The sequence below is a fragment of the Centroberyx affinis genome, unplaced genomic scaffold (assembly GCF_046629955.1).
Source record: "Centroberyx affinis isolate AG114_WGS23_722 - 3 ecotype Tasmania unplaced genomic scaffold, CSIRO-AGI_Caff_v1 ptg002996l_1, whole genome shotgun sequence".
Classification (NCBI taxonomy): Eukaryota; Metazoa; Chordata; class Actinopteri; order Beryciformes; family Berycidae; genus Centroberyx; species Centroberyx affinis.
The window spans coordinates 129,014-149,635 of NW_027281099.1; the positions used below are offsets into that span (position 1 = coordinate 129,014).

Sequence of the window (20,622 nt, forward strand, 5' to 3'; positions counted from 1 at the left end):
TGCTCTTCGTCTAGACTTATCTTAGTCCTCCAGAGGCAGCAAGACAAAGCTCACATATTTTAAAGTCTCCAGTGGTAAATGAGGCATTTGAAGAATTGCAAATGCCAGGGAACACGCACACTGACAGTTAATTTTTGCAACCTTTTGTGAAAAGACTTAGTGAGCATATATCCAACCTGGCACACAGCGCATCGCTTGTGCCCCCATCCACCCACTCACCCCAGCCCTTTGCTGTCTATCTATCTCCTATCTCCATCTGCCCTCACAAGAAGACCAGAAAGACAGACAGCTTGAAATACTCCTAAGTACTGCAAGCAAAAGAATTTTCAGAACTGTCAACCAAAACTGGCTGTCTGTAAGTCTGAGTGTACATACAAGTCAAAATGAGTGACGTTTTGGGAGCGTGAACTTGCTAAAGGAAGGAAGGGCGGGGCTAACATATTGTAGCTTTAAATCACTCATGAGGAACAACAATGTAGAGAGCCTCTTGCACTGACCTGAACTTCAATCCCATATCCCAGGTAGACAGTCACCAAGTAGTTACACTCCACTCCAGACTCGGGCTGCAGCAGGATTTCGATGTTACCCTCGGGGTCAGTGAAATTCAGACTGCACGGCTCTGGAGGAGACAGTGAAAAGACAAGTGATTCCCATTTTCCCAGACCACTGAGCTTTCTGACAGTCCACCTGTGTCCCAGTGGCCCTGTAACCCTCTAACTATCTCTCCAGATTCCTCTCACACACTGATCATCTGGGCCCTCAGCCCTCTGTGGCCAGTGGAAAGGACAGGCAGGACACATCAGGCAAAATCAGATTGTTTTTGACACATGAGCAACTCTGTTATCCCTAGTGGAGAGACAAAGAGATGTGCTCAGCACACTAAATGAACAGTGGTGATGCTGATCACCTGATGCTCAATTTGCTTGACCTCTGCGGACCTCACCTGCTAAATGGCAGGAAGCTGAGAATGAAGAGTCTTAGCTCTTGCCTGGTGTCCAGTCCCCTTGAATCACAGTCTTTAGCACTTTTTGAATTTGCATGGCGATTCATAGGGTCTGGATGCAAGCCTATTCACAGCAGTTATTTCGGACAGATGCTGTCCGACAAACCTGATTGGATGGTCGATACTACTTATGATGAGTGTTACAGAGCACGACAACAACTACCAAAATCTCTATGGCCTCTATGAATTGCTATGCAAATTCAAAAAGTGATAAAGACTGTGATACATGGGGGCTGGACACCAGGCAATTTCAGCTCTGAATTTCCAGCAGAAAAACCTACAGTATATATTATGTTTTGTTGCTATCATGTGTGCTAGTCTTGGTACATCTTTGAAAGACAGAGAAAAGATGAAGGCCTACCTGATGTTTGCATGGTGGTGATGGTGGTGGTTGTGATGGTGGTGGTGGAAGTGGTGGTGGTTCCTTCATCGCCTTCTGCTTGGGATGCTGAGGTCCGGTTGAGGGGTTGATGACCGGGGCTGGTTTTGTTTTTTAACACAGTTTCGCTAGCTTCCTCTTTCTCCATCCTCGTTGAGGAAGGTGCTAGGGTGGCCTCTAGAGGAACAACACTCCAGCTTTGAGGCCTACTTCTCTGTGAGGAGGCCAGGGGGTTGTTGTCACTGACAGTAGTCTGTGTCACATGAGTGGTTAGGGAGTCTGTGGTCGCCGCTACTCTCTCTTCCCCCTTGCTCTTGTCCTTGGAGGACTTCTTCTGCGGTAGAGACATGGGGAGCCCAGGCGTTGTGGGAGCAAATGTGGTCAGCGGGGTGGTGGCAGCCACGGTGGCAGTAGTGGCAACATCTGAGAAGGCCGGGGCGTCCTCATGGGGCACCAGCTGTGTGACAGGGTTTCCTGCCTCTGCATCTGACACAGAGCCTGGCATGGTGGGATGAGTAGCCGGAGAGCCATCCTTCCTGAAGAAGTGCTGGTCTCCCTGGAAGTCCCTTGTAAGCAGATACTCATGGAGCAGCAGGCCCTTGAGGACAGGCCGGTGGTTGGGTATGTTCATCGGTGACACTGTGGTCAATGAGTGGACTTCACTCTCTGTGTCCTGTGTTAATGCATGTGTGAAGAGACCCCTGTCTGGGTCCAGTGTCTTCTGATTCATGGTTTTGCCTTCGTCTGGACTGGACACTGAAAGAATAAACATAATATGGTTGGTCTATGCAAAACATGATAGGCAAGCTACAAAAGCAACATACAAAAGAAATGTCAGTCTTTTTGAAGTCAAGTCTGCCAGATAATAACCTACCAGAATTAAGCTTAATGTGGTGAGAGGCTGGACTCATGTATAATTCTTCAACATAAAATGTTTTGGTGTTTGACACCTCAATTAGCTATAACAGCAAAACAACCTTATGGCTTGACACATTTGGTCACAACACATGGACTATAGTATCATTGCAGCTTCAGTGTCAAAAGGTAAAATGGTGAAGGGAGTACTGCATATGTTTTACTGCAGTATTTCATTGGTTATACTGCACAGTACTGTATCTGTTTCCATTGCTATGTAGGAAATTCTTTTAAGGGTCCTGTGACAGATTAATATCGACAGTGGTGAGTAGCAGCTTGCAGAAAAGCAGCAGCCAGAGTGTTCATTATCAAAGACTAGCTCCATAATCACAGTCCGGGAAGGAGAGAAAACTCAGAATGGAAAAACATTAAGAAAGTAGAAATAGTCCACTGACTTGTAAGATAAAAGGTTTAAAGGCACATGCTTTTCGAAGGACTCCAGGTGAAGGCTAGTATGACATTCTGCATTCTTATCCTCTCACATTTTCAACCCTACCAAGACATACACACACATATAAAGTGCAGTTGTTGTTTTTGTGTTCCATAACAAGAGAATTGTTGCCTTCTGATCTGTGAATAGCCAGTAAATACTACAACCACGTAAAATCAGCATTGATTCAACATAAGGATTGGCCTTGCCATATAGGAAAAATCTCATATATCTATTATCAGAAGAGAAAAACACACTGGTGTAATAACTTAAGTAAACTAAACACTAAATAACATTAAAAAATTCCCTCAAAAAACTAAAAACAAATTATACATAAAGCATTACATAATTACATGCATACTGTGTATTTTATTTAACATCAGACAGCTGTCTCAGTCTTGATTGTAAGAAGGTGAAGGATACAATAAGAGTAAGTAAGGCTATGATGACAATGAGCCACATACTTTTTGCAGGCAAACAGGCTGGATACGTATCTGGCAAAAACACAAATGACGATCTGGCAGAGAACTGGTGTATAGAGACTGGTATATATATATTGCTGAGACTAATGAGGAAACTAGGAACAGGTGTGTGGTAAAACTGGCAGACAGGTGATTGGATAACAAGATGATCAGGAGATGTGCAGGAAGGTGGAGCAGGCAGGTTGGCGGGAAACAGGATAAACAGGTGGGCGGGAACTACAGGATCTACACAGAGACAAACAGCACAGACAGACAAACACAAAACACAGGGAGAGACTAGGTCGAGCTGGAGGCTCTGGCAGAGTCCATGACAGTACCCCCCCCTCTACGGACGCCTCCAGGCGTCCTCCTGGGTTGGTAAGGGTGGAGGCGGTGAAACTCTCTGATGAAAGAGGGGTTAAGGATGTCCCGGGCAGGGACCCAGCACCTTTCTTCTGGGCCGTAGCCCTCCCAGTCCACAAGGTACTGAAGCCCCCGACCGCGGTGGCGTGACTTCAGAAGCTTTTTAACTGTGTAGACTTCAGTGCCGTCCACAAGCCGGGGAGGTGGAGGAGGGTTGGAGGGCGGGGTAAGTGGGCTGGTCCGAACGGGTTTGATCAGGAGACGTGGAAGGTTGGGTGAATCCTTCTGAGGTGCTGGGGAGCTGAAGGCACACAGCAGAGGGGTTAATAACCTTTGACACAGGAAATGTGCCAACAAACCTGGGAGCCATCTTCCAGGAGTCCACACGTAGGGGAAGGTCCCGAGCGGACAGCCACATCCTCTGTCTCACCCGGTACTGGGTGCTGCAGTGCTGCGGAGGTCAACCAGCCGTTTCTGACGGGCTGAGTTGGCCAGAAGCTGAGCACAGGTACGGCGCCATGTCTGATGGCACTGGCGGACAAAGGCTTGAGCCGAAAGCACATAGGTTTCTTCCTCTTGTGATGGGAACAGAGGTGCTTGGTAGCCGTAGCGACACTGAAAGGGCGACAGACCTGTGGACATCACCGGGAGTGAATTGTGGGCGTATTCGACCCAGGGTAGGAGCTGGCTCCAGGCAGACGGATTCTGGCTCACTATACAGCGGAGGGCAGTCTCCAGCTGCTGATTAGCACGCTCAGTCTGGCCGTTTGTCTGGGGGTGGAACCCGGAGCGTGCAAAAAGCTTTCCAGAAACGTGAGGTGAACTGCAGCCCCCTGTCAGAGACCACAGAAATAGGCAGTCCATGCACTCTAAACACATGAATTATCATTAGCTGGGCCAACTCCTTAGCTGTGGTTAACTTGGGCAAGGGCACGTAATGCACAGCCTTGGAAAAACGGTCCACCACAGTCAACACTACCGTGTTACCTTCCGAGTCAGGGAGTCTGGTAATGAAGTCCAGTGCGATGTGAGACCAGGGTCTCCGTGGAATGGGCAGGGGTTGCAAGAGCCCAGCTGACGGGCGGTTTGACGGCTTCCCCTGGGCACAAGCAGTACAGGCCACAACAAACTCCAGGGTGTCGTCTCTCATGCTGGGCCACCAAAATCACCGGCGGTTGGCTAGAGTGCGTTGTACTCCAGGACAGGCTAGCTTGGAAGATTGGGCCCACTGGAGGACCTGGGGGTGGACAGACACGGGTACAAACAACCTTTTTGGATGGTCATTACCTGGAGAGGGGTGCTGGCGAAGAGCGTCTTGGACCGTCTGCTCGATGTCGAGAAGAGCAGTAGCGATCAGACATTGTCGAGGCAGGATGGCCTCAGGATCCCTGGGTTTGTCATCCCGAGAAAACTGATGTGACAGAGCGTGCGGTTTGGTATTCTTGGAGCCTGGGCGATAAGACAGGGTAAACCCAAAACGAGAAAAGAATTGGGCCCACCTGGCTTGCCTGGAGTTTAGTCGCTTGGCCGTCCGGATGTATTCCAGGTTCTTATGGTCCGTCCAGACCAGGAACGGCTTCTCCGCCCCTCCAACCAGTGCCTCCACTCCTCCAGCGCCAGCTTCACAGCCAGCAGTTCTCGGTTCCCAATATCATAATTTCTTTCTGTAGGAGACAGACGATGAGAGGAAAATGCACAGGGGTGCAGTTTATTGTCTTTGGGGGACCGTTGAGATATTACTGCCCCAACTCCTATGGAGGCATCCACCTCCAGAATGAACTGGAGTTTGGGGTCCGGGGCGACCAGGATGGGAGCAGAGGTGAAGGCTTTCTTCAGCTTGTTGAACGCCCCTTCAGCAAGCACTGACCAGGAGAAAAGCACCTTGGGAGAGGTGAGAGCAGTTAATGGAGCAGCAATAGTGCTGTAGTTGCGGATGAACTTGTGATAGAAATTCGCAAACCCCAGGAACCTCTGAAGCTCCTTCCGTCTAGAGGGCTGGGGCCACTCCGACACGGCTTTGACCTTAGCTAGGTCCACTTTACCTGCAGACAGAATGTACCCCAGGAAGGAAACAGACGACTGGTGAAAATCACACTTTTCAGCCTTGACAAATAGCTGGTTCTCCAGCAGCAGTTGCAGCACCCGTCAGACATGCTGCACATGCTCTTGGGGAGACCTGGAGAAAATCAAAATGTCATCCAAGTAAACGTACACAAACAGGTCTACCATGTCTCTGAGAACATCGTTGACAAGGGCCTGAAAAACAGCAGGTGCGTTGGTAAGACCAAAAGGCATGAGCAGATACTCATAATGGCCACTGGGGGTGTTGAACACCGTCTTCCACTCATCCCCTTCACATATGCGGACCAAATGGTAGGCATTGCGGAGGTCCAGTTTCGTGAAGATCGTCGCCCCCTGTAGACTTTCAAAGGCAGAGGCAATTAATGGCAGAGGATAACGGTTCTTTACCGTTATGTTGTTCAAAGGGCGAAAATCGTTGCATGGGCGGAGGGTCTTATCCTTCTTCTCCACAAAGAAGAACCAAGCACCAGCAGGGGAAGACGAGGGGCGGATTATCCCAGCAGCCACGGCGTCACCAATGTACTTGTTCATTGCCTCCCTTCCTGGGCCCGTCAAGGAGTACAGACGGCCCTTGGGAGGCGCTGCCCGAGGGAAGAAGTCAATGGCACAGTCATAGGGGCGATGTGGAGGCAGGGAGGTAGCCCGAGATTTACTGAATACTGGCTTGAGGTCCAGGTATTCGGCTGGAACAGCCGACAGGTCTGGGAACTCCTCCACAGGTGCAGACAAACTCACAGGCCCCAAGGCTGAGGAGAGACATTGGGACAGAAAGTACTCCAACCCAGAATGGTGTTGTTAGCCCAGTCAATCTGTGGGTTATGCCTCACTAACCAGGGGTAACCAAGAATAACAGGAACTTGTGGCGTGTCAATGAGGTGCAGAGAGATACTTTCCCGGTGATTGCCAGAAATTAGCAGTGTGACAGGCTCGGTGACCAATTTTACCTTGGCTAAGGGTTTTCCATTAAGAGCGCTGGCCTGCATGGGTCGAGGCAGTTTGTGTGCCCAGGCAGCTGGAGATGCCCAGTTGTTTCACTAGTGCTGTGTCGATCATGCTCTCATCCACTCCGGAGTCCAGCAGCACGGTTATCCAGGTGTTGGTTTCGCCACTGCAGGGTAGCTTGTAACAGAGATCGTTTAGTGGGGGATTCAGGAAGAGGCAACACGCTCACCAGTAACTCCCGCTCTACTGGCGAGTGTTTGACCTTTAATGGGCAGCTGACGATGAAGTGGCCAGGCTGGCCGCAATACAGGCAGGATTTAGTGGAGATGCGTCGCTGACGTTCCACCAGAGAGAGTCGGTTGCGGCCCAGCTGCATTGACTCTATATCTGTGTGGGAAATGGTGGTTTCAGCCGCCATGATCCCCGGGTTGGGCAGTGACAGTCTGTGAGAGAGAGACTGGGTTCTGCTGGTTAGTCTTTCCCGTGACGTAGAGTCAGACGAGTGTCAATACGAATAGCAAGATCAATGAGGGTGTCGAGTGACGTGGGAAGCTCCCTGGTAACTAGTTTGTCTTTTATAGAGTCTGACAATCCATTCAAGAAAGTGTCATACAGAGCATCAGCATTTCAGGAACAATTAGCAGCCAACGTGCAAAAATCTATGGCATAATCAGACTGACCTTCTTCTCTGGGGTGTTTGTAACATTACTCGTGCTGTCTCTCTGCCACAGACTGACCTGTCGAATACCTCCTTCATCTCCTTGGTGAAGGAATCCAACGTAGCACAAACAGATGAGTTAGCCTCCCAAACCGCTGTTCCCCACTCCCTGGCTCATCCTCTCAGGAGGGTGATAATGTAAGCCGTTCGGGACCGGTCCATGGAAAAAGTGGAAGACTGCAACTCAAAAACCAGAGAACACTGAGAGAGGAAGGAACGACAAGTATCAGCCTCACCGCTGTAATGGCCGGGAGGAGGGCTCCTTAGCCGATAACTGAACAGGTGGTTCGGGCACTGGAGGTGGTGTTGCCACAGCAAGGTTGGGTGGAACCGTAGCCTGGAGTGGCCGCATCCGTGCAGCCAGGTTATCCACACTGTTAGCGATAAGCTGGAAGTTCTGGGTGACGGTAGCCATTTGTCCTTGATGCTGGTTCAGTGCGGTTCCCGGTTTGTCAACCAGTGTGCACAGATGCTGAAATTCCACTGGGTCCATTTCTGGCCAGATCGTACTGTCACGGGTCAGGAAGGATTCAAGTGCAGAATTACAGGCAGGAGACAGAGGTAGAGTGAGAACAGCAACTTTACTTGGAGGATTAGGCAGCTCATAATACAGTCCGTTCCAAAGGTCAAATCCAAAGGTCAGTCCAAACAGGCAAAGGTACAGAATCGTGAGGCAAAGAACAAAACCGAAGTTATAGGCAGAGATCATAACGGGCAGGAACAGAACTAAACAGGCGGGTTACGTATCTGGCAAAAACACAAATGACGATCTGGCAGAGAACTGGTGTACAGAGAGAGAATATTTCTGAGACTAATGAGGAAACTAGGAACAAGTAAACTGGCAGGCAGGTGATAGGATAACAAGATGATCAGGAGATGTGCAGGAAGGTGGACCAGGCAGGTTGGCGGGAAACAGGATAAAAAGGTGGGCAGGAACTACAGGATCTGCACAGAGACAAACAGCACAGACAGACAAACACAAAACAGGGAGAGACTAGGTCGAGCTGGAGGCTCTGGCAGAGTCCATGACAGTGGCACCCGATTCAGGAATCTGGAACAAGGCTAGTTTGCAACAGTTAAGGTCATAATAATAATAATGATAATGTGATACTTTATTGATTCTTTCTTGTCTTGCCCCCCTGCACAGGGAGGTCAGAGGTCAGGGTGAGCTACAGCTACAGAGCAGCAGCCCTGCCGCTGGCACAGATTCAGCGTGTTGCTGAATCCCTGTTAGGAGGGCAGAGGCTTGCTGACATGAAGCGTGAACCTGGGTCCTCTGGTTGCTGTAAGTAAGCAAAGGAGATTCTCTTCAGAGACTTTGTTGCCATCCTAATGGGGCTTTGACACTGCTGATCTGGTAAAAGGACTGATTGAGCCCCACTTCAAATGAAACAAGCTCATATTAACACTTCAGCTGGACTAGAATAACCCAATCAACCTCAACCTTGATGGAGTCTTGATCTCTTTCAAGGAAGTGGGTTCCGCTTTTAAAAAATTGATTCAACTGGAAAAATGTAACTCCTCTTTGTAAACGGCTGATCTCATCAGACAACTCATATGCATGCATTTCATCCACAGTTTAATTTAACAATTTGTAGCGTAAAAAAAATAATAATAAAATAATTCCATGGATGGAAGATTAGCAATATGTTCAGTTAATTAAAGAATGAAATATGCAGGGATTAAAGCTGCACTGGGCAAGATTTTTATGTAAAAATATACTCATCTTATCGGCCTACATCACAAAGTGGGGCTGCAACATAGCAGAGCATCCCATCCTCCCATAATTGAGACAGTGCAGATTCACTATATTTGCCCAAAGAAAACTCTAGTGTTGGGTATGGACACTTCTTTACCTTCAGGAAGTAACAAATCAAAATCTAAAGGAATAGCTCACCCCAAAATAAAATTCAGTCAAAACTCCATTGAAATGTACAATTCCAAAAAAAAGGATGTCCATCAAATTTATCCCAACAGCTCGTACAGCATAATCCAAGAGTGTTGCAGCCTAACAATTGCACTGTGGGTCCAAAAGTCCAATATTTAATTCATTATCTCCCATATTTTCCTCATACAAGCTGTTTTGGGAAATTTGATGGACGGATGGTACCACCATTGCAAATTATTAAAAAACTTGTCAGGCTACCACTTAGTGTAAAAGAAGAGGGTTGCATAACTTTGCATGACAAAAAACTGAGCGTACCCCAGTTAGCTGATTACATGCGGTAGACAAAAGATTAACTTTTTTGCATGTAAACCGTTGGTACACTCCACATTCATAGTTCTCTCCAGTGGCTTTGACAGGCTAAGGCCTTTTATCCCGCAGTAATCAAATGTCCTCCAGCTGGCTGCTAGTTTTAGTTTTAGTCAAGAGTCAATAAAGATGTTTGTCATGCTGGTAGACCTTTACAGTATGTGGACAGGGTTTTCTCAGGGTTTTGAAACGATAGTGCTGACTTGTTGTTTTACAGTGTACACTGGCAGTATTTCCCACTTTCCTGTTTTTTGTACGTGTTTGAGTGTGTTCTGATGTAGCAAGAAAGACATTTGGAATATATAGTCCTTTGGGTGCTGCTAGAAAGTACATCTATGGCAATCACCTTCTTTTTCATTAAGAGATGCCATCACTGAGACTGATGCAAGGGGAGATGAGCCCATTGAAAATATTCCCTAAAACAGAATTCACACATTTTATGATTTTGGCAGATATTCCATCTCAATCTTTCTCTTCTATACAAATTTATACATCTCCTTCTTCCTTTCTCCTTCTGTCCTGTTCATGTTTCCATTTATATCTATCTACACTTTTTATGTGCTTTTCTGTTTCATCTTCTTTCAGTGTGCATCTTTTTTCAGTTCAGTCGTATGAAACTTTAACAATCTCTGGTAAATGTAGATCAATGCAGCAGTAAAGAACAGGATAAGAATAGAACAAATAGAAGGTACTGAAGAAAATAGCTTACAACAAATACAACCTATATATGTTTATATAAAAGTAACAAATTAGACGTATTTGAAAAAAAAAACCTAATAATAATAAAAAAAATGATGTGTTTTTCCAGATATGTGGCATAAATAAATAGCTGTGATAAATATTGAGGAGCAATGATATAATCATCGTCAGAATGTGCCTGCGTACAAACATGGAACAATGCAGTGTGTTTTGACACCTTAATTAGCTTGTACTCCGGGTGACAGTTTGTCTTAATGAGGCAGAAAAGCTGCCAGCACACTTCACATAGTTATAGATGAAAGGATGTTGTTGACACAGGCAGCAAATGAGTGAGATATCCAAAGGCGATGTTCCTATGAAGCTGCGGTGCTCCGAGAGGCTGCCTGAACTGGAAGTCAAACCTCTATGTAATATAAAGATTTATTAGAAAATGCACTTTGGAGGTCAAATTTATGGTACTGTGATGCTAGCGTATATGTTATGTTGTAATAAGATATAGCTGCATATGACAGCAATCAATTGCAACCATGTGATTTCTGAGTTTGTGCTAAATTATATTGGCAAATGCATTTGTAAGTAAATAAGTAAGTTCTAAATCTCCAATATGAATTTGGTTCCTTGAAATTTCATATCAACTGTCCAAAATAACCTTTTATGTCTAAATAATGTCATGTCTATTATGTTTGAAAGTCCATGGTGAGTTTCACAGCCATCAAATCTCTTGTCTATATCCGCTTAATCCCCATCTGATCAATTCTTAACATATTATTAAATTATCAAGCTTGTGTATTCTATAAATTACTGGCTCATTTTGGATGTATTGATTACAAGCCCAGTTGCTTTTGCTGCATATAAAATAGATACTTAAATCTGCTTGCCAGAAGGCAAACGTTCACCCTGGAAAACTGCCTTTGTCTTTATTGATTCTAAAAGGACTCCCATAGCAGGAAACATACGTTTATCTTTTAAATGAGAAATGGCATCTAAATTAAACCTGGAAATCAATTGTGTCACGGGAGAAGCGCTGCTTTGCTCATAAAACTTAGAAAGTAGTTGCAAGCCATTGTAACATTTGCTGATGCAGAGTGCTTTTACCGCCATGCTGCACGCTAATAAAAGTTTGATCATGCCATTCAAGAGGAAGAGTAAACAATTTCTTTACAAAGCCTTTTCCAGTCTGACAGAATTGACACATGGTATTACATTTTACTGGCAGACGCGACAACACCACATTTATCTTTCTTGGCGACACAAGCAATTCAAAGACCTTTTGATGTTCCGAGATGGAGGGGAAACATTTCCTTGTAGCCTTATTCTGTCACAACAAGAGCAACCAAAGCTGCTTTTTAAAGGCAAACTAAGCATATTTGACATGTCTCGCTACCAGAGAGAATAAAGAGTGTAAAGAGAGGTCTTCATGAAGGATTGAAGTATATAAGTCTGCCTCCCTCATAATTGCAAAGAATAGATTGAGCGATCTCAAGAAAAAGGAATAAAAGCAGCAAGTTAGAAAACGTACGATAGAACTAAAATTGAGGAATAACTATGGATTTTCCCTTATCCAAGATTATTGTTATTTCTCCACCAAATTGTTTTTCTAGTGAAGCTCATGACCAAAGCCTTTCCCTCATTTTCTTATCTTTGTCTCTCTGTCTCTATCTGTGCTGGTTGGCTTTTGACCATCGAGTTGCTGCCCTTCAGTCAGAATATCGAGTGAACGTAGAGACTGAGAATGGAGCATTGGGTTAAACCAGAGTTTCTCATACACAGATCAATACAGGATCAATGTGTACAGGTTGGAGACCTCACCATGGTGATTACAGAGGACCAGGCACTGCTACCATGCTGCTCTTATCTCCAAACCCTAATTGGATGTTTACAGTTGAAGTTTCATAGAATGGAGCTATAACTGAATTTTAAATGTAATTTGTGCTCTATCAGCCTAATGTAAATCAATAGATACAGAACAGGAAATGACCAGTTACACACAACTTAGATCAGTCTCTTTCCACCAACATATCAGTTGCAAATATGTGACTTTTCTGGGTGCATGAGAGTTGCAAACTGCAGCATGTAATCTGTCTCTGTGTTGTAATCTGTCTCTGTGCTCACTAATACAAGACCTAGCCTATGACACTCGCTGATTATTAAACTTTACTGTAAATTCTTATGAGGATATTGCTATCTGATCCCAACCCTCTACACAAGCATGTCTTCAGATAAAATAGAGATAGATACAATCATGTGAAAATCCACCAACAATCTTCATCCTAACATGGGTAGCATGTGATGCTGTCTGAATAAATGCATAACAGTCAGAAAATGTAGAATGTAGAATGTAGAAATGCAGTGCATGCTAAGGAAAGTAGATGGTTGTAAAATGTAAATTAGCAGAGCATATAGCACTGGATTTTGAAAGTAGAAGTTGTATGTTCTCCAAGCACCTCAAGCGCCTCTAAGAACCCAACCAACTATGGGAGTCTTGAGGAACCCTCATGCCCCTACACATGCCTTGTAGCATTTACAGTATTTTCTCATCTGTGTAGCTCACATTAATAAACAATAGGATATCTCCCTCTCCCGCTGTCTCTTTAAACAGTCTATTTTCAGATTTGCCATTTCAGATGCAAGCTTAGGCTTGAATACATCGCAAATCGTTACTAAGAAGAAGAGATCCATAGGCATAGGTGGTGCAACCGTGTTATTATATTTAGCTACTGCAGAAATTATCTTAACATGAAATTGACCACTATCGCTGTGGTAAATTGTTTATTGGATGGCGTAAATACATTGACAAGGAGTGTCCCGGACAAGTATTGAGTCAGGATTAATTGGTTCCTTTGTGGATGAATTCACAGTACATATGCATCTCCCACACAACAGGACAGTATGTACTCTTTGGCTTCAGCTAGCCATGTATTCCTTTACTGTGATACAGGAAATGCGTTACATCAAGTATGACCTACATCGTTTGAATGTTGTGCTAATACTGTGGCTAACAAGCTAAATTGGATGATCTAATCAAGCACTCGTATGTTAACGGCATTTCATAGCAAAAACGTCTGTCATACATTTCATCCTGAGACAGACAGCTGCCTATCTAACCTACAGAAAGTATAGATTTTCTTAAAAGATATGTTTTTATTGTGTTAACAAAAATTAATTTATAAATTTGTTTACTGGCAGGCTTTGATTTTAATGCATAAGCTGTAATTCTGTTCATTTGTTCATTTTGAGCTATGTTTATTCAACCAGAATCTTGCATTTCAGTCAAGTTGACAAAAATGAAAGGGCCTTTGCCAGGCCCTGTTTCTCTATAGAGGAACCTTGCCAGGCTCTGCTCTCCCCCTGTTTTTCTCTATAGTTAGAAAATCACTGCCTACTGTCAGCCAATTTAAATTTATTGTGCTTGAAGGACTCCAATCAGGTGTAGAAGTAATATGCTGGCATATCTCTGACAGAGGCTGGAAAGGGAGTCTAACTACTGCGCTGTCAGGACAATGTGATCTTGATATGCCCTTTCACGTTCACAGGATGAGTGTCATGCTTCTGTCTTTAACCCTACACACACGAGCCAATCAACTGCAGCACACAGGGTCCAGGCAATGACACACACGTCTTCTAAGAGTGAAGAAGTAGCAAAGGGGACATAAACAAAAGTGTTCATGAACAGTAAAGAGTGGCTCCCTCTTTACTCGATTTCAAGAGAAAATGGATATGTTTAAATTTTCTTCCTATCCTGTTCAGGTTTTTCCCAAATTCTAACATTTTCTTCCACCTTGCTGTGAATTGCCAGAAGGCTAATTCATTTCTTAGAATTTAAAAGCCACTGTTATTGTTTCCTCCAACATGTTTGTCTGCTCAGCAATGTGTGAGATGAGTGACTAGTGATTACATAGTAAATGTATTTGTAATTTTATGCAGAATATGCAGATTATGCAGAAGCAGGTAAGTTTGACTGAACATACCTGGAAAACTATGGGTTTGTTTCTTGCCAGTAATTTATCACTTGACTGTCACGCAACAAGAAAATCTTGACAGACTCTAACGTCTCTGTTTTAACGTTGTTGGATCATGTTTTTCAGAACTGAATGCACAAGAAAATCACATTACTGGGGTCATTAGTCAGAAACGTCTGTTTCTGACTAATGATTCTGTTTTGTCTTAAACACATGGTGGCTAGGCTTGATGCTGGTGGTAAACTTTTCACTCACTGCAGTAGTGCCACCAGCTAAAAGCAAATACCACGTTCCACACTTAAGAGGTCATTCGTGAAACCCAACGTAACTGCATTCCATCTTGCAACATCTGAAACCTGTTAATTAGAGCTGATTCATAAATTAAAAGTGGTAATTGCCGTGACAGAATGAGATTACTGTTCTGAGCAGTGGCACAAATACAATAAAATACCATTTATTGTCCCGAGGGAAATTTAGGTAGCAAGATGTGTTGTCTGTGTGCAGGTTCACTGGACCGCATTGAAGACATGACAGGGTGTCAAAGGAAGCCAAAGGTCTCACCTGCAGAGCATTGTATTTTAAGAGAAGGTAGACAATTTTCACAAAACACTGGCAGTGTTTCACAAAATATATTCAATATGACGCCCTGTACAGTTAACATCACAATAACCCTGCTGGTGACTTTTATGCATAACTTCTTACAATGTTATAAAATTGAGGTTAGATATGCGACCATCTTACTTCTTTTTGATGTTACCAAACATCTAGTTGTGGATATCAGAGCTCTGCAAAAATTCTGACTTTTGCATTTGGAACACCATGTTGGATGGTGTTATAATGTCCAAATCCCATGTCTTTGTTGTATTGAATGCACTGCAGTATCTTTCTATTATCTTGTAGATGGTATTTTATACGGTTCCAGTACAACAGAATAAAATAATCTCTGTGGATCCAGATTCACCAACAATAGTCTAGGAGCGTTTATTTGGTCCTGAGGTCAGGAATATCAAGTCCTGATTTTAAATAACTGATGAAAAATTGTCACATCCAGCCAGGGCTATTTTTTCTAATATTATACAGAGCAACAGCTGCCACACAAATAAAAATGCAAATTGCTGATTAACCTTTTTTTTTTTTTAGTGCACCTTTGAATAGTTGCTCGGTCTTGGTAAAATACGAGATAGAATAGGATGTTAGGTATATCATGTCTTAATTGGGCTCCTCATTCAATTTTTTTGTATGACTGATTCTACCCTAACTAAAATTATAAAGCAGTGTTCTAGTGCAATAACTCAGCTATACTGACCCTTCTATACTAAAGGGCATCCTGGCACTCTTTCCCATTATGTGTGGCATTTACACTAGAGGTGGAAGCTCAAGGTTTGCCCTGATATCCCATGGATACATGACACTCTCTCTCTCCACCCTGACTATGATGACAGAATGAGCAATCATAGGGGAATCCTCCTCAAGATGGCAACAGACAGCCTCCTCTCTCCAGCTGCATATCAATGGAGTCATCAGTGAGCACTCAGTTCGTGGAGAGAGCGTTAATAAGATGGGACAAGCCACACTTGAGGCAGGCCACTGATTGACATCAATCTTCTAATATCCAGGGGCTTTATTTCCTTATTATTCCAGAGAGCCACTAGACAAGCAAATCAATAGGCAGCTTCCGCTGGGCTCAGATACAAGGCCTTCAGATCACTCTACATGACTCCTTTCAGGGTCCTCACTGGAGGTCTGCACACATGAATTCATTCAACAACCAAGGTGCGATTCCTGCAGTACATACAGATTCTACACTTGTTTGCATGAGGCGATAAGGAACAATAACAGTTTGAAAATGATAAATTATTCCATTAGTCGACTAGATCAACTGATAATTTAATTTGGCTTGTGAGTGTGATAGGTGCATGAAAGTGAAAATAAGTAGGAAGAAAAATTTGAAAATGAAATTAAGTGAGGGCTGGCTGGGAGGACACGCCTTAAATAAGAAAAGGTCACATTTTCATCCCTGAGACGGTAATTGCTCCTCTAAAACCAGCATGCACGGGATAGTGCATCCATGACTGTGCAACGATTCCAATTTCAAAGCATCAAATATTCCTTTTACTGTCTGTCCGCTTTTGAGTGGAGGGGATAACAGCATATTGAGATGAAACACCTGCACTCGCCTCACATCCTCCATCTGCCCTTTGACTTCATTGAGCGGAACCATAACTTTTTCCTTTCATTTATTACGGCCTGTCTGTGTTCCAGTTCATTGAGCATTGTCCTTCAGACAGGCTTTAAACAAATTGTGTCTTAATGGCGCTAGGAAGCTCATAAGACTTGACCTTTAGCTGGAGCAGAACCAAAACAGAGCTATCCAGCACCACTATTTGCATGAGAGCTACAGTATAGTATTATAGCTGCACGGGGCAAATGGGCCAACCTTAAATAAACACAAACTCAAAAGGCAAGATGTTGAGAGTAGTTTAATCTGTAATATGTCTTTTTTTATATTGTCCTGTTAGCAAAAGCCATTTTCTCAGCTACGCTTTATTTTCTCTTCTTCTGTGCATGCATTGCTGTTCACCTTTTATGTTATTTCTCTACCAGGGAACTAAAGAATGAATGTGTACATGTCTTGTTGTACAAATGCCTGATGTTATGAATTACATCATTTTCTGTAATCATAGCAGAATTTGTCTTACATAGAAGCCAAATCCTTGTTGCGTTTCAATTTACCAATGCACTGCATCCGAGAAAATACTGGGATGAATGTCTCCTTTCACACTTCATTTCCTTCCATTAGAGTAATTTATCTTTTCATTTTCTTCTCATTTGCTCCATGGTGGAGTCAATTAAGAACTGAGCTCTGGCTCAAACAGGGCCCACCAAACTAGCAGATTACTGCATTGTAGGAAACTTTGCTGAATCAGTATTAACACTAACTATGAAGTGAAGTACTGGTTCAATAAAATCAATCTAAAGTAACTTTAATTTTCTCTCCACAGCATTATTTCATATCACCTAAACTCCTATAGGCACATAGAACTACATTGTGTTTAATACTCTAATAATGTAATAAATCAATAAATACACACCTAGTACAAGCCAGTCTACTCATAGAATACTTTAAATAGTATTCTCTGAAAGTGCAGGTCATGCATCTGCCTCTCGCCTTGACAGCAGAGACCTTAGTCGTGGCATTAAAAGCCGCTTGACTGATGTCACGCTCTCCGCCCCTCTTCAAGTGATCTCCCAGCCCCATAACAATTTCATCACCTCTAGAAAAGCACTATTAGGAATGAATGTCCTTGCCTTGCAACCAGCGTAAAGCGTTAAGAGAAAATATGTGAGGCTCACTGCTATTTTGTTGGTTTTTGGGCCTTTTTTTGTAACATAAACAAATAAATAAATAGATAAACAGACATCATCAAGTCATAATACAGATAAAACCTCTCCAGACCTGTCCTTTGAAAATCACATCAAGGCAATATCCACATATCATAGCAATAGCATACTTTTAGTTTAGAATGATCTATTGGGCATGCCCTCTCCTACACTGAGCTGCACAAGCTGATTTTCTTCCAGAATTGACTGCAAAACACTCTCCGGCTGCCCCAACTACACATTTATAAATATCCAACTTGTTCGAAACACACTGCCCTGAAAATATGACTCTGTTACCTCGGTCTATTAGACTCTGTAGGAGTCTTCTCCTGCAGGGCCCCCTGCCTTTGAAACAAGCTTCCTGGCATTGTCAGGGAAACAGACACTGTCTCAGTATTGAAGTCCAGACTCGAGACCCAGTGCAGCTTACAATCTACCTTCACTCCCACCTGACCAGCCATTCCTTTCCTTTTTGTCTACCTCCCTGCAGTCTGTCATTTACTTACCTCGCCTGCGATCTGCCCTGGTGCTGCCTGCTGCACTTAAATCTACTCATACACACATCTGGATGGGAACACACACACACACAAACTCTGGCTCAACTTCTTGAAGTCTGTGATTTTAGCTCTTGTTTTTATTACTCTATTTTGCTATTTTTATTGTATCTGTGTCCTTTGTTTTCTGTAAAGCCTTTTGTGGCAATCCTTTGTGCTTTATGAATAAATTTGACTTTGACTGGTACTTTTGAATTATTTAATTGTGAAAAACTGTAGTGCGCCTGCAGATAAAAAATGCCGTACTTATCTCACTAATTTGCAGTTCCCTTACAGATAAGTGCAACTCTATTATTAAAGCCACACTTATTAGACAAGATGTTGTTTCTCATTACTCTGGTACAGCATATGTTTCAATACATATGCTGATTCAGTGACGTGTCATGAGCAAACAAAGCAGCCCATAAACATGGTCACTATGCCTCATGTTGATATGAGGTCAGTGCTAACTTTCTCAGCTAATTTTCTCTGAAAACCTAGGCTGAACATGTGATGGGATAACCCAGATTATGGTCATAGTTCTTGCTTTAGGACAGAGTTGCTCATTTTCACATGCTGCCATGAGGAGTTTGTTAGATAATCATGACATCATTACAATATTATATTTATGATTTATGAGAATGACTAGCCTATTAGACACGGGGTAGATTGGGTGTACTGCAGGGAATCGCCGCTGAATTTTATCTATGAAATATGTTTCTCTTATTTACTAAAACATTTTTCCTTCTCTTTGTCATGTTCATAAACACTGATGCAACTGTCTTTGCCCATGAGACGGACAAAGTGAGAGTTACACCTCTTTAATGGCGCTGGACAGCCTAAAACAGGAGTACAGTAATCGTAGCAGGGTCTGAACCTTGGTCTTGAATGTATTTACAGAACTGGAAGAAAGAGCCGGCCATGGAGGGGCAGGGAGGCAGAGGAGCAGGCTGTCAGCCATCAATCAGTTTGTCACGCACATCTGTCAAAATTAGGGCAATATGAACAGCACAAGCATTTTCTGTGCTCTCTGAGAAGGAAAGTGTGATTGGCCAATGATCCAGAAAAGGAGAGAAAAGTCAGAGGGGGCAGAGTGGAGAATGCGTTTGAAATTGCTGTAGGTTTATGACACTTGATGTTTGAATCTCGTTTTAGCGAAGAGAGCAATACAGCTGGATACAAAGAAGACCCATCATTAGGTTATCATTTTTTGAGGGATATTTTATTTTCTTCCGACTAAACATGACAGACAAATAGTGGAAAATAGCATTTAAGTGGAGCGAAGGCACTCGCCTAAACGTAGAGCAGAGGCTAGTGTTCATCATTGTTTCTTTGATCAGGACTAGTGCCTCACTTCTAACCATGCGAGGACTTTCAGTTTTAGTGTGTTCAACCCCCTTGCTGGTGATCGTGAGTCTTTCTTAGTCCGTGCCAGTTGGTTACGTGCAGAACGCAGAGGTCTGTGTTTGGTGTCTGATCCATACAGTGAAGCTAGCAGAGTTGGCAGAGTAGAGCGGACAGCTGTAATGCCTAAAACATACCGCTATTGAACTGTTTTTTTGTTGTTGTTTTTTAACTCACTCAGGAATACATAATTCATGGGAGATGTAAAGGGCAACCAATGAAAGCAATGAGTCAGAATATTGGATTCAGAGATTTGGGGCATAGTGATAATGAGTGAGAAACACACCGAGCAAAAGGTGAGAGAATGGGTTAAGAAAAGGGAGAGAGAGAGACAGAGTGAGTAATTCCCTCCAGGGATTTGTAATTTTATTGATGGTGAGTTGTTGTTTTTTTCAACATTATGAAAAGTTCCCCACAAACATTTCAAGCATTTGCAATTTTAATCAATTACAGCGCAGCTATAAAAACTCCTCTCATCTTCTAAAAAATCAAAAGGACAGCAATTTCTACAAATATGTTTTTCAAAGCAATATTGAAAAAAAAAATAGAACATAAAACACAAACAACAATAAACTAATCCTAGCCGGAGCGGAGAGACAGAAAGAGAAAGAGAGAGAGAGAGACGTCTTCAAGCAGAGGCATTTTAATATGCTGGCTGCATGTAATGCTGAAATTAGTTTTATGCAGTTTGGCAGGGGGATGCAGAGAGCAAAGCCAGGTGAGGGCCTGTGAGTACACAAGTCTGAAAACATAAATGGCGAAAACCACAACACAAGCTGCCTATTGGGAGGTGAGAGGAAACAATATTAACACTGACAGTGATGGATGATGCTCCTTCCTGTAGAGGTCTGATAGATACGGGGCCCTTTAGAGCCGAGGAGCACCATGTTCTAGACAAAAAGGATCATTCCATGTGGGCTTCGTTTTAAGGCGAGGCCTGCATTCATAACTGCTCTCAGAATACATGTACCAAACTACAATTTTTGCTTGGACATAGGTTTTCTTTGTGCTAAGTTGATGAAGGAAATGTTGGACATGGCTGAGAGCTGAACAAAAACATTTAATTGAAACTCTGAAGATGCAGCGTCTCTTCAAAAGT

At 43.4% G+C, this 20,622-nt stretch overlaps 1 protein-coding gene across 1 annotated transcript in view; it reads right to left on the bottom strand.

Moving 5' to 3' along the window:
* LOC139659014 (seizure protein 6 homolog) overlaps window positions 1-20,622 on the bottom strand; it is a 111,825-nt gene that overhangs the window by 49,608 nt on the left and 41,595 nt on the right. The window contains exons 2-3 of the mRNA XM_071537214.1: window positions 1,365-2,131; window positions 498-619 (exon numbers count right to left, since the gene is read on the bottom strand). Coding sequence (XP_071393315.1) covers window positions 498-619; window positions 1,365-2,131 — 889 coding nt within the window. The remainder of the gene's footprint in view (window positions 1-497; window positions 620-1,364; window positions 2,132-20,622) is intronic.